The sequence below is a fragment of the Podarcis gaigeae genome, assembly GCF_964106915.1.
Source record: "Podarcis gaigeae genome assembly, chromosome: 15".
Classification (NCBI taxonomy): Eukaryota; Metazoa; Chordata; class Lepidosauria; order Squamata; family Lacertidae; genus Podarcis; species Podarcis gaigeae.
Genome location: NC_139692.1, coordinates 21376095 through 21388257, shown reverse-complemented (window position 1 = coordinate 21388257; position 12163 = coordinate 21376095). Strand labels below are relative to the sequence as shown.

Below are 12163 nucleotides of genomic sequence, written 5' to 3'. Positions count from 1 at the left end.
ATAGAACCTGAGCCCACCAACCAACCTGAGCCCTCTCCCCAACTGCGAGTCCCTAAAACTGAGGCACACCTGAGAGATGCAGCCCAGCTACCACAGCTGTCACTTCCGCCTCTCCTTCCCGGCTATGTACCACGTGGCGTGGGAGGGGGCTCCAGAAGCTGCTGAAGGCGCTCGCCCCACCCCTGCAGAGAAGTCCGCTTTGTACTGCAGGGGGTGGGGCTGCGTGGGCGGGGCGTGTCCCGGAGCCCCGCCCCTCCTCCCTGTCGCCTCGTGCAGCAGTCTCTCGCCTTGCCCCAGACTGCAGGAGCCAGAGACGCGCAGCATTCTCGCTCCGGACGCAGGTAACGGGGCTTGCTTCTCGTTGGAGGAGCCCATCTCCAGGGTGGGGCGGCTGCAGGAGGAGGGTAGGGGGGAAAGGGGCTTCGGCGGGGAGCGGGATACCTCTGTCCCTTCTCCTGTTCATATTTTCTTGCCCCCACCCCCGGGAAATTTTGGAGACGTGAGGCCGCAGAACCGGAGGCGGAGGGTGGGGTGGGCGATGAAGAGAGGTGGAAGAAGATGGAGTAGGAAAGGTGGGATGGAGGAAAGGAGCGGCTAACCGCCCTGGGGAAATGAACGTACGAATAAAAAAAGACTGCATTCCTTTGCGCAAAGATACAAGCACAGCGCTTACTCGTGAGCAAACGTGTCCAAGATTGCTCTGTTAGGGAGAAACAGAGCCGAGGAAGAAAGAGATGAGCATGGAGGAGGAAAGAGGAGAGTGGAGAAGCCACGAAGGTGGAGGAGAATAGTTCTGGGATGCAGGCAAGGGCAGGGAAAGGGGGTTGGAGAAGATCTCTCTTGAAGCGGGGAGCGATGCCCTGCAAGGGAGCAGGATTTCCAGACGGACGTAGTCGACGGGTCGGACTCTTGCAGCAAAAACGTCAAGGAGTCTCCTGTCACCTTAGAGACTAACCCTTTTATTGCGCTTTTAGACTCCGCTTCCCCAGAGAAAAGGACGGCAAAGGGGGCAGGGTTGGGTCTGCCTTAGCGACCCTCTCGGGTCCCCTCTGACGCAGCAGCAGCCCTGGAGGGCGACACCATTGGGCGCTGCCATCTTTCTCATCACCCTAGAGCTTTTCTTGGTATTCTTATGAGGGTCTCCCTGTGGGAGGGGGCTGCCACCCCGCCCTTCCTCTTGCAGATTTGCCCGTTCTTCCGCCTTACAGACCCCACCGCCACATGCAGAAAGTGTTGAGAGGGAGGGGGAGAAATTCGTCGTCTGCCCAGAAATGCGTGTGGATGGAACGGATCCAGCATCCGATTTCCAAGACTGCCTAACGCGGGCATACTTGCTGTATCAGCGCCACATGGCTTCGGGGAGGGGGGGGAATTGCTGCAGTATCCCCCACAAGGTAGAGAGCCGTTGCCCTCGAACCAGTAACCTGATCTCCTTGGGTGGCGGACTCCAGCTGGGTGTCAGGAGCGCTGCGGTCACCCCGCCAAGGTCTAGGAATGTGGAAAACGCAGGTGCAGTCTGGGAAGGCTGGGTGCGGGACATGGCGGTGCCGCAGAACCTGTGCCAAGCGCTCTGCTGGCGATGCTTTTTCCGCAGCTGCCTGTTCTGCAAGGGCAGCACCTTAGCCAGCCCTGCAGCAGCATCATGGTAGACTGCATTGCTGGTGCAGTCTAGACCGGTCCTTCGATTTCCTGTGGGGTAGGCGTTATTAAAGTGGGGGGCAAGGAAGCATCAGCACAGGCTGTTGTTGTTCAGGCTGTGGCTTGCCAGATCTGCAGGCTGGCTGCAACTGACAGCAGTTTGGTCTGTCTCTTTAGCTGGTGACCAGGGAGGAACCTTCGCCAGGTCAGCGCAGCTCCTTTATAGGAACATACAGCAGTTTTTACAATGAGCCATACAATGTAGCTCAGTACTGCCCACACTAAATGGCAGCAACTATCGGGGGTTTCGGGCAGGAAATCCTGGAGAGCTGCTGCCAGTTGGTGTGGGATATACAGAGCTACATGGACCAATGATCTGGCTCAGTATCAGCCAGAACATTGGTCCGTCTAATTTAGTATCATCCATTCTGCAGGCAGAAAACCACGCATAGGATTAGTGTTTTGGCTACACTCACTTGCAGTGGATTTTCAGGTGGGACATTTCCAGCCCTGCTTGGAGATGCCAGGAAACTTTTGCGTGCAAAGAAAACGTTCTGCCACTCAGCTGCGCCACTTCCCCACAAACCCAGAACATCGCACAGCTCGAGAGAAATGGCCTAAACTAATTGCAGGGCTATGAATTCTCCTACTGTCTGCCTTGAAAGACTTTATTTGTTCCTAGTGTTCACTGGGCTGGTTCTGCATAAACAGTGCACTCAGTCTATGCCCAGTGGTGCTATTCTTACAACATGGGCTGACCAATCACGTCGGTTCTGCCAAATTTTGTCCTCGCTCAGGGCACCATATTACCAAAGTCTGCTCCATACGGAGTGTGCCTATTGATGTAGGGCGGAGAGAGGGAGGGAAGCAGCAAGACAAAGGCAGGCTTGATATCAAATTAAGGCATGACCGTTAGGAAAAGGGGAGGAGTTGGGGTGTGCAGTAGATGGAAGCGGTTCGTAACAACAGACAAGCCCATGTCTGCCTTCTCCAAATTCCTATTTATCTTATTTAGTTATCCCACCATTCCTCCAAGGAACTCAACGTGGCGTACATGCTTCTCTGCTTCCCCATTTTATCCACACAACAACCCTGTGAGGTAGGCTAGGCTGAAAGACGATGATGAGCTCAAGGTCACACACCCTGTAAGCTTCAAGGCATGGTGGGAATTTGATCCCAGGTCCTAGTCGGGCAAACTAACCAGAAATACCACACTGGCTCTTAAATATTCCTTCTCATCTCTCTCTTCTCCACCCTTCCTCTCTTACATCCCCTTTCAGGGACCTTGGGAAGCTACCTGATATTGAGTCCCACAATTTGTCCATCCAGTTCTGTGTTATCTACCCGGACTGGCAGCAGCTCTCCAGGGTTTCAGGCAGGGCTGCTTCCCAGCCGTACCTGGAGAAGCAGGGATGGGACCTGAGACCTTCTGCATGCAGATTAGAGGCTCTGCTGCTCAACTATGAGCGTAGCTCAGTGGTAGAGCATCTGCTTTGCATGCAGAAGGACTCAGGTTCAATCCCCGGCGTCTCCAAGGCTAGGAATGACCCTGTCTTTTAAACTCTGGAGAGCTGCAGCCAGTCAGTGTAAACAGCACTGAGCTAAAAGTACCAATGGTCTGACTCAGTATAAGGCCGCATCCTATATCCCCCTCTTTCCATGAGCTTTAGTTTTACTAATTAGCAACCCAGTGGGTCTGCTTTGAAAGGGGGGAGGTAGATGGTGCTCTTGGAGCAAGTTAAAACCTTCTGCGTCCTTTTCTGATGCAAATCACACACACTCCTTTTCATATGTGTGTTTTTACTCCACAGAGCTAATAGCAGTGGTGGAGGAATTGGCAAAAGGTCACACCGAGGGAAAGGGTTCAATTAAACCGCCTTCCGCATAGCAGACCTTCCTGGGTTTTCAGAACAGTAGAACATACACAGCCCAACTGCTAATTAATTTTTTAAAAATAATGGGTTGTGTCCTAATCCTCACTCTCCAGCATTAAACCTGCTTTGTGCCTGTGAGTCATCTTGTAATATATCTTCCCACCGCGGAAGTCAGCATGGGCAGCAGCTACTCAAAACAACAGAAGGGATAATTTTGGAGTACGGGGGGGGGGGGGGAGCCTCTGCAGCTACAGAGGGTGCGGGGGTCCCTTGCAAGCTGATGGGCCACATCGGGTCAATATCAATTTATTTATTTGTTTGCTGCATTTATATCCCTCCCTCATCTTCCAAGGAACTCAAGGTGATGTACATGGGTTCTCCTCTTCCTTGTTTCATCCTCACAACAACTCTGTGAGGTGGGTTAGGCTAAGAGAGGATGGCTGTCCCAAGGTCACCCAGTGGAGCTTCATGGCTGAGTGGGGATTCGAATGCAAAATCCTAAAAATACAGTGGTACCTCGGGTTAAGTACTTAATTCGTTCCGGAGGTCCGTTCTTAACCTGAAACTGTTCTTAACCTGAAGCACCACTGAAGCAAAGTTCTTAACCCGAGGTACTTTTTCTGGGTTAGCGGAGTCTGTAACCTGAAGCGTCTGCAACCTAAGATACCCACTGTACAAAGTTAGCCCCTTGAGAAGGCTCTGGGTTGTGGAAGGGGCCGCTGTCACCCTCTGGATGTTACTGGTCTCCATCAGTCACAGAGGGCATGGCCAGTGGTTAGGGGTGATGGGAGTTGTAGTTCGGGAACGGAGGTGGAGAACCTCAGGCCTGGCATAAGACACCTTCCTGTGTTTTTGTTATGCAAAATGGCTTTAGTTCAGTGGGAGAGCGTCTGCTTTGCATGCTGAAGGTCCCAGGTTTGATCCCACACCCTGGCTTCTCCTTGTAGGGCTGGGAGAGGCCCCTGCCTGAAACCCCCATAATTGCAGACAATACTGAAATAAATGGACCAGTGCTCTGACTCAGCCTCTTCTAGCGAACCAGAGCAGCACATGGAAACGCCATTTACCTTCCCGCCAGAGCAGTACCTATTTATCTACCGTACTTGCACTTTGACGTGCTTTCGAACTGCTAGGTTGGCAGGAGCAGGGACCGAGCAATGGGAGCTCACCCGTCACGGGGATTCAAACCACCGACCTACTGATCAGCAAGTCCTAGGCTCTGTGGTTTAACCCACAGCGCCACCCGCGTCCCTTCTTACTGCTTAGTACTCTGGGTAAAAAAAAGAAAGAAAGAAAATCAGAGTGGGAGACATCAGCACAGACCTTTTACAGAGAAAATGACTCCCACTGCACTGCACATCCTCTCCTTGATCAGCTGGCAATGCCTTCTGCCACTAGGGGTCCCCGGACTTTTGAGGGTTCCCAGGGAGGCATGTTTTGGCAGCGTGAGAAACTGCCATGGGCACTGTTGCCATGTGGGCTTGTCAAGTCACAAAGACAAAAAAATATGGGTCACCAAGATGGTGGCACACGGAAAACAAAGCAAAAAGGCAAAACCAGTGTTTACACCCTGCCTCCCCCCGCTCTCCGGAAATGCACAATACGCTCTCTAAAAAACAATAAAACATTAAAAGCCAGGCAAACCACACAAACATGCACACTCCAGCCTGTCTGAGACAGCAAAACCCATATGCCAAAATCAAAACCCCAAAACAGGCAGCACCCAAAGGACCTTGTCTTGTATATCTGCCCCCCAAAGCAAAACTTTGTACAGGTATGAATGAGGAAACAAGTGAAATAAAAGTGTAGAAAGCAGCCTCCTTATCAGGTCCTTCTAGCCTAGCATTGTCTGCACTGACTGGCAGCTCTCCAGGATCTCCAACAGAGAAAGGCCTTCTGCACCACAGTAGCTACTCGATCCTCTTAACTGGAGTTGTGGCCATTCAAGCCTGAGGCCTTGGTACAAGACATGTGTGCAGTGAGTCGAGACCTCCTTCCCTCCCCTTGCAGCAGAGACCAGCAAGAAAGGTATAGGAGGCGGCAAAAGACCCAAAACCCTTTGATTGCCACAGCAAAGGGGCACAGGCTTAAAATAATTGCATAGCTTTCTGCTTCTTTGCCCTGCCTCTATTTTCCTTCCGCCGTTGTTGTTTGCCCCTGTGTCTTATTGTAAGCCCCTTGGGTTAAGGGACCTGTCAGACCTGTGCCTTCTAAAGCAACCGAGCTGTAAAGCTCAGGGAGGTTTTTTCAGGCATCCTGCTTTCAGTGCTGTAGGGAGGGGACAGCATAAAGCAGAGAGCCCTTGTGCATGTGCAGAGTGCCGCTCCTTGCTTACTTCAGTCCTGATGTATCTGGGATTATGAGGAACTGTCTTTCAGACTGTGCAACTTTCTAAGAAAGGCTAGAGTCTCCAGAGAGTCTTTCTGAAGACAAAGCTGGGCAGGGTTGGGGTGTTTTGAGGCCCAGACTGACTCCAGCTACAAAAGCTGAAGCTGCTGAAAAGACTCGTGGGCTGGGGTATCGTTTAAAGCTTTTTGTTACTGTTTTTGATTTCAATCTTTCAGTATCTTGATTTTTAGATCTTACGATTTGTATGGAAATTTGGTTGTCTACTTTTGGGTGTGTTTTGTTTATTGTTTATGAATACTTTTGTTATGTTCGTACTGTAATTATGTAAATCATTTGTGAGCCACCTTGAGCATAGTTTTAACTATGGAAAGATACAGTGGCGTTGCGTGGGGGGTGCAGGGGGGGCCGGCCGCATCGGACACAACATCTAGGGCAGTGTTTCCCAACCTTGTGCCTCCAGATGTTTTTGGCCTACAACTCCCATCATCCCTAGCTAGCAAGACCAGTGGTCAGGGATGATGGGAGTTGTAGGCCAAAAACATCTGGAGGCACAAGGTTGGGAAACACTGATCTAGGGGTTAGGGGGTGCAAATTACTTGCCTTGCCCCGGGTGCTGACAACCCACGCAACGCCACTGGAAAGATAGCATACAAATAAGATGATGATGATGAAGAAGAAAGCGAGCTGGGGTGGGGGGAGAACCAAGCTTTTTTGCCATCTTCCTGAAACGAGAAGAGCAGGCAGTGGCTAGAAGCCAAGTGACAATAGGTTTTTCAAAGCCAGATGAAAGACTGGAGTTGAAATCATTCTCCTTGCCAAAGGAGCAAGCCAACTGCTAGCAGCTGTGAAACCCTTGATGGATCTGCCAATACTGATGCAATGAAATCTAAGTTTTGTGTTTGTACAGCAGGCTGCACGCCCCTCTCTAACCTGCATCCAGACAAGCAAGAGACGTGCTCAGAGTTCAAGGACAAATTCCAGCCAGGCAAAAGCTTTCACAGATTATGTGGAACAAGGCCGGCAAGGGGTGTGGCCTGGAGAGAGGAGTGGCTAGTGAAGAGACAGAGCTTGAATCATAGAATCAAAGAATTGTCGAGTTGGAGACTCATCTAGTCTAACCCTTTGAAGTTCAGGAATCTTTTGCCTAGCATGGGATTCAAACCCTTGACCCTGAGATTAAGAGTCTCATGCTCTAATGACTGAGCCACTCTGAAGAGAACCCCAAGGCCTGATAGACATCCTAGAGGGCCTCATTCAGCCCCTAGGTCTGAGGTTCCACTCCCCTCCTCTACACCAGCCATGACAGAAGGGGCAATAATATCCCACTGAGAGACGCTTTTGATGGCTGCCCCACGACTAGAGGCTTCCTTCTTCTGGAGGTTCTAGAGTAACCTCTAGGAACATTGGGTCTGGGTTGGCAGAGAAAGAACGTATTTCTGAGTCAGTGTCCTTCCCTCTGTGGGCCAGAGGCAAGTGTGGAGCAGCCCAGTCTGGGGTTTTCCTGGTTCCAAACTGTGTTGTGTTGGAGACTTGGGAGGAAAGGTGGAAAAGACTTGAGGAGGATGCAGGGTTTTCGCAAAGCCAACCGCATGGAACCAAAGGCTGCTGGGAGGCAGAACATGCACAGCAGCCATTCCCTATAGCAGGAGCAGGAATCCATTTTGACCTCTGAGGCCACATAACATGGGTGGGCAAGGCCAGAAGCAAAGGCAGATGGGGCAATGAATGCAAATTTTACTCGGTGAACACAGCAGGGTTTGCTTCTGAGCAGATACACCTGAGATCGCACTGGTTTGCTCATGTGGTTTATGACTTAGGGGCGGTGAGAGAGCTTGTGCTGCTTCTAAGGCATCGTGCTATCTGCTGGAGCCTAGCTGAAGAGGCTGATGGGAGTAGGGACATAGAAAAGCAGGGTGGAGGTTTCTGCTAAAGTGATTAATAAGTTCCTTGTTCCCATGTACCCCAGAAGTGTCTAGAAGAGGCTATCTATCTATCTATCTATCTATCTAAAGCCCCTCTTCTGCCAAAAAGGCACACTCTCTCCATCTGCCTGTCTCGCTCTCTGCTTCCTCACCCGTCTCTTTGGCATCTTTCCCCACTGCAGGAGTCTTAGGATGACTCATCCCCAACTTAGCTCACCCAGCGCTGAGTCATGGTTTCCACTGCAGGGAGAGAAGGGCCAGGTGGAGGGGAAGCAAGGGCCTGAGGCGGGAAGCAAGGGATGTATGGTGTGTGTTGTCTGTGTGTGCATGCTAGGGAACTGCAGGGCCTCTCCCCCAAATCTAGCTCCTGCTTTCTAACAAGCTTCAGACCACGAGACCGGCTGTGTTCAGCCAGAATAATTTTTGACAATTCCCCTTTTGCCCTCCCAGTCCCATCTCTATATGATCGGGTGCCTTTTCTACTCCTAGATTCCTCCCACGCTCCACACCGTAGACCGAAAAGAAGATGAAGTCCACCATTGGTATTGCAGTCCTTGTGACAGGTAAAACTCCTTGCCTTATACTGATGTCAAGGGTGCCACTTCCTTACATGAAAAGTATTTTTAAAAAATAATAATGCTGCCTTGGTTCTCAAACGCCTTGGTACTCAAACAACTTGGAACCCAAACACTGCAAACCCGGAAGTAAGTGTTCCGGTTTGTGAACTTTCTTCGGAAGCCAAACATGCTCTGTTTTGAGTGTTATGCTTCCACTTCTGTTTCAAGTTTTACACCGAGGTCTGCCTGTTTTTGCTGTTTATTTTGCGATTTTGCAGCTCTTTTTTGTTTTGTTTTTGTGACTGTGTGCAACCCAGTTCAGCTACTGATCGATCAGTTGATTGTGCGACTGCAGTACATTGTTTATTGCTTTCATTTGATGGATCAGTGGTCTCGTTAGACAGTAAAATTCATGTTAAATTGCTGCTTTAGGGATTGTTTTTAAAAGTCTGGAACAGATTCATCCGTTTTGCATTACTTCCTATGGGAAAGAGTGCCTTGGTTTTGGAACGTTTTGGTTTTGGAACAGACCTCTGGAACAGATTACGTTTGAGAACCAAGGTACCACTGTAAATGAATCAAAACAATAGAAAACAGCCCCCCCCAAAGGAGGGGGTGTCCTTGCAGTGACCCAGAAAGAGAGACCCGAAAGGGATGCTCCCCTTTGATGAGTTAATTAACCTAACTTGATGCATTAAAAATGCTCTTGTTGTATTAAGTTCACCTCCTAACTGATGAGGCTGCAGGGATTGCAGCTCAGCTCTGCAGATCATTGTTTCTCCCTATGTTGGTGAAAACTTCTTGCCTTCCTCAGTGCTCCAAGTTGCTCGCTGCCAGAGGATTAGAAGCCTGACCGCTTGCATGAGCGACCAAAGCCTGCGCTTGGACTGTGCGTACGAAAAGAAGACCGCAAATGCCCTGACCTACGACTTCCGCCTGAGCAGGGATGCTGGCGTGGGGGTTGTTGTTGCCAGCAACCAGAACGTCCCCAACGCCATGTACAAGAACCGGGCCAACGTCACTGTGTCCAACAACCTGGTGTGCCTTCACCTTGCGGGCTTCACCACCGCCGATGAGGGAACCTATGTGTGCAGGCTGAAGATCACCAACGATTATGAGGATAACCAGATGAAGAACATCTCAGTTTTCAAAGGTGAGGAGGAGGCCTGGATGCGAGGCAGGAAAAGAACTCAGAGGAGCTGGTCTTGGTCCTGAAATTGGGTGGGTGGGAGAGAAATTCAATCTCGTTTGCATCTTAACGAGAAACTTCCCAATTCACAATTAGACCAGAACACAGCTATCCTTCAAAATTCACACTTCTCCAAATTTTGCAGTGCAGCTCTTTAGCCGAATAATGTGCACAGAAATGGAAATCCAGGGGATAACATGCAAAGAAGGCACCTATTTTAGTGAAAACGAGACCAAAGTTATTGTATTGTGGGAAGTTGCTGGCGAAAATGTGTATATTTGTCAAAATGGTGTAGCAGGAAAAATTCACACTAAACTGCTGTCAAACTTTGACGGACTTTTCTTTTTTAAGCGCGAATTGCTGCAGAATTGTGGAGAACTGATGTTAAGGCTGGATAAGAATGAGAAATTTGCAGAACCAAAAATGGATGGGTTTGCTCATCCATAAGGGTGGTGAACTGTGAATGCAGGCAAAGATGTTTATTGGGTTAGATTTAAGACACGAGGCAAAGTGACCCAAATTCACAGGGGGTGGAGGGGAGGGGAGAAATCAGGTAAGCACATTTTGGTGATTTATTTTGGGTTCATGGCTTTGTTTTATTATCATCCTTATTAAGAATGGTACAATGAGTTCAAGTAAATAGAAAAAAAATAAAAAGAATACATAAAAAAACATTTTAAAAGGCAGAGGAAAACAACAGCAAGAATATAGCGATGAAATATAATTATGTTTACGGAACTATATAATATGTATGTAAATGGATAAACTTATGGTTTCCCTCAAGTCTATGTTGACTCATGGGTCACTATGCTTTTGATACATACTTTCCAAATATCATTAGATTTGTCCATGCATCCTCTTCGACCGAAAGCGATCCATTTGTGGGTTGCAGGAGTTGTCATATCTATCTATCTATGACTTTACTGAATGATTCTGATAGACTGATTGCCTTTCCCAAGGTGATTTCCCATTTTTTTTAAAAAAATGCTTAAACAAGCAGACGGCATAAAAGTGAAGGTAGGGATCCCCAGGCCCAGTGTTTTCATCAGGAAAATGAATGCAACCCTTTCCCCACGTCTGAATGCGCCCTTTGTTTCTTGCAGACCGGCTGGAGAAATGCGCAGGAATCAGCCTCTTGATCCAAAACACCTCCTGGCTGCTGCTGCTGCTGCTCTCGTTGCCTCTCCTGCAAGCTGTGGATTTTGTGTCCCTGTAAAGAAGGAGAAGCAAGCAGAGAGGGAGGGAGGGAGGGAGGGAGGGAGGATGGGGAGAGCCGGCTCAGAGCGGACTTAAACCCAACAGAGCATCGTGGCCCTTTCCTTTTTTCATTGTTGTTCTTGTTCCAGAAAGAGGCAGCCGATAAGGAGGACGGTTTGACGCCAAACCCCGATTGTATCTCTTAATATTATCTCTCTATATCTCTATATAGCCGCATAGCTGATGAAAGTGACTGATTTGCGCTAAAAGCCAGTATCATGCCGCTACATTCAAGTAATGGGTCACCGGGTGGGGGCAGGAAAAGGATCCGGAAATCAAGCATGGCAGAATTTATGTGCCACTGCCCTTTCTTTTTGATTTGTCCCACCCCATGCCAACTTTGACTATTTCGGTTCCTCTCTTTTTTTGCCCACCTCCCCCAAATGTGCCCCACTTTTTGAGGGCACTGCTGGTCTTCTGCAGCTTTGTCTTAGAGACTCGAGGGAAGAAGGCAATGCCAGCAAGCCTCAGCATGCTTTTTAAATTTTAAACCAAAGAGGTGCGCAGCAAAACGTAGAGGGGGCAGGCAGGCGAGGTTCAGCCCCACATGGGCATGGAGCAGGGGTAGCCAACAGGATCTTAGACTCCAACTCCCATCAGTGCCCAGCCTGCTTGGCTGTTGACCAGGCATCATGGGAGTTGTGAGGTTGGCAGCATGCATTGAGAGCCTGCATATTTCTTGCAAACCACTTATAGGTTTAAGTACAATCAGTGTATACATTTCGTTAAATGAAATAAATTAACTTTTGGAGGACAGCCACACTGCCTACACGCAAAATTCCCTTTCCCCTCTGGAGTCCACAGCGGTCTTTATTGCAGCGTGGCTGCCTTATCAGCTGGGAAACCTCCGCAAGAGAATAGGAAATCTCTTCTACCCAGGGTTAGGTTGCAAAAGGAATAGCAGAAGCTTGCAAATTCACTACCGGGGGTGGGTGCTGGAATCATAGCTTTAGTGGCATAGAAGTCATATGTTTGCATGCAAAAGGTTCCAGATTCAATCCCTGCCAACCTGTCTCTGAAAGCTGTTTGCCAGAGAGCAGCAGTGAGGGAGAGAGTTGTATGCTGTGACTTTCATTTGTTTGTTTTCATGCACGGCTTGTGGGCTTCCTAGTGTGGGCAAGTGCAGAAAGCTGGGTGCTGAGCTCAGGTGCAACTGACCCAGTAGTGCTCTTCTTACATTTGGGAATGCCTGGAGTGCAGCAGCAGGTGGGTGAGCTTCAAATTTGCCCATCATTTGCTCTGCATAACAGGATCCTCGAATTGGCTGGGTTCCGTGAAGGAGAATTAAAATCACTCCTAGCAACTGTTATGCTAACCCTGGATTGTTTGTTTTTTAAGGAAGATTTTAAAATTATTATTGTTGCACGGCACCCCAGT

At 49.2% G+C, this 12163-nt stretch overlaps 1 protein-coding gene across 1 annotated transcript; it reads left to right on the top strand.

Moving 5' to 3' along the window:
- The first annotated feature begins 216 nt into the window (after nucleotides 1–216).
- Nucleotides 217–10770, top strand: THY1 (Thy-1 cell surface antigen). Its single transcript, XM_083714178.1, has 4 exons — nucleotides 217–341; nucleotides 8273–8346; nucleotides 9155–9493; nucleotides 10633–10770. Exons 2-4 carry the CDS (start codon nucleotides 8310–8312, stop codon nucleotides 10743–10745), a joined length of 489 nt encoding a protein of 162 aa, XP_083570304.1. The 5' UTR covers nucleotides 217–341; nucleotides 8273–8309; the 3' UTR covers nucleotides 10746–10770.
- The last annotated feature ends 1393 nt before the right edge of the window (nucleotides 10771–12163 follow it).

What these genes read in the sequence shown, in the direction of transcription:
- THY1 (XM_083714178.1), top strand. Translation starts at nt 8,310, where the DNA reads ATGAAGTCCACCATTGGTATTGCAGTCCTTGTGACAG. An exon ending in TATTGCAGTCCTTGTGACAG is followed by an intron (nt 8,347 to 9,154) that starts GTAAAACTCCTT and finishes TGCCTTCCTCAG; the next exon opens with TGCTCCAAGTTGCTCGCTGC. An exon ending in GAACATCTCAGTTTTCAAAG is followed by an intron (nt 9,494 to 10,632) that starts GTGAGGAGGAGG and finishes TGTTTCTTGCAG; the next exon opens with ACCGGCTGGAGAAATGCGCA.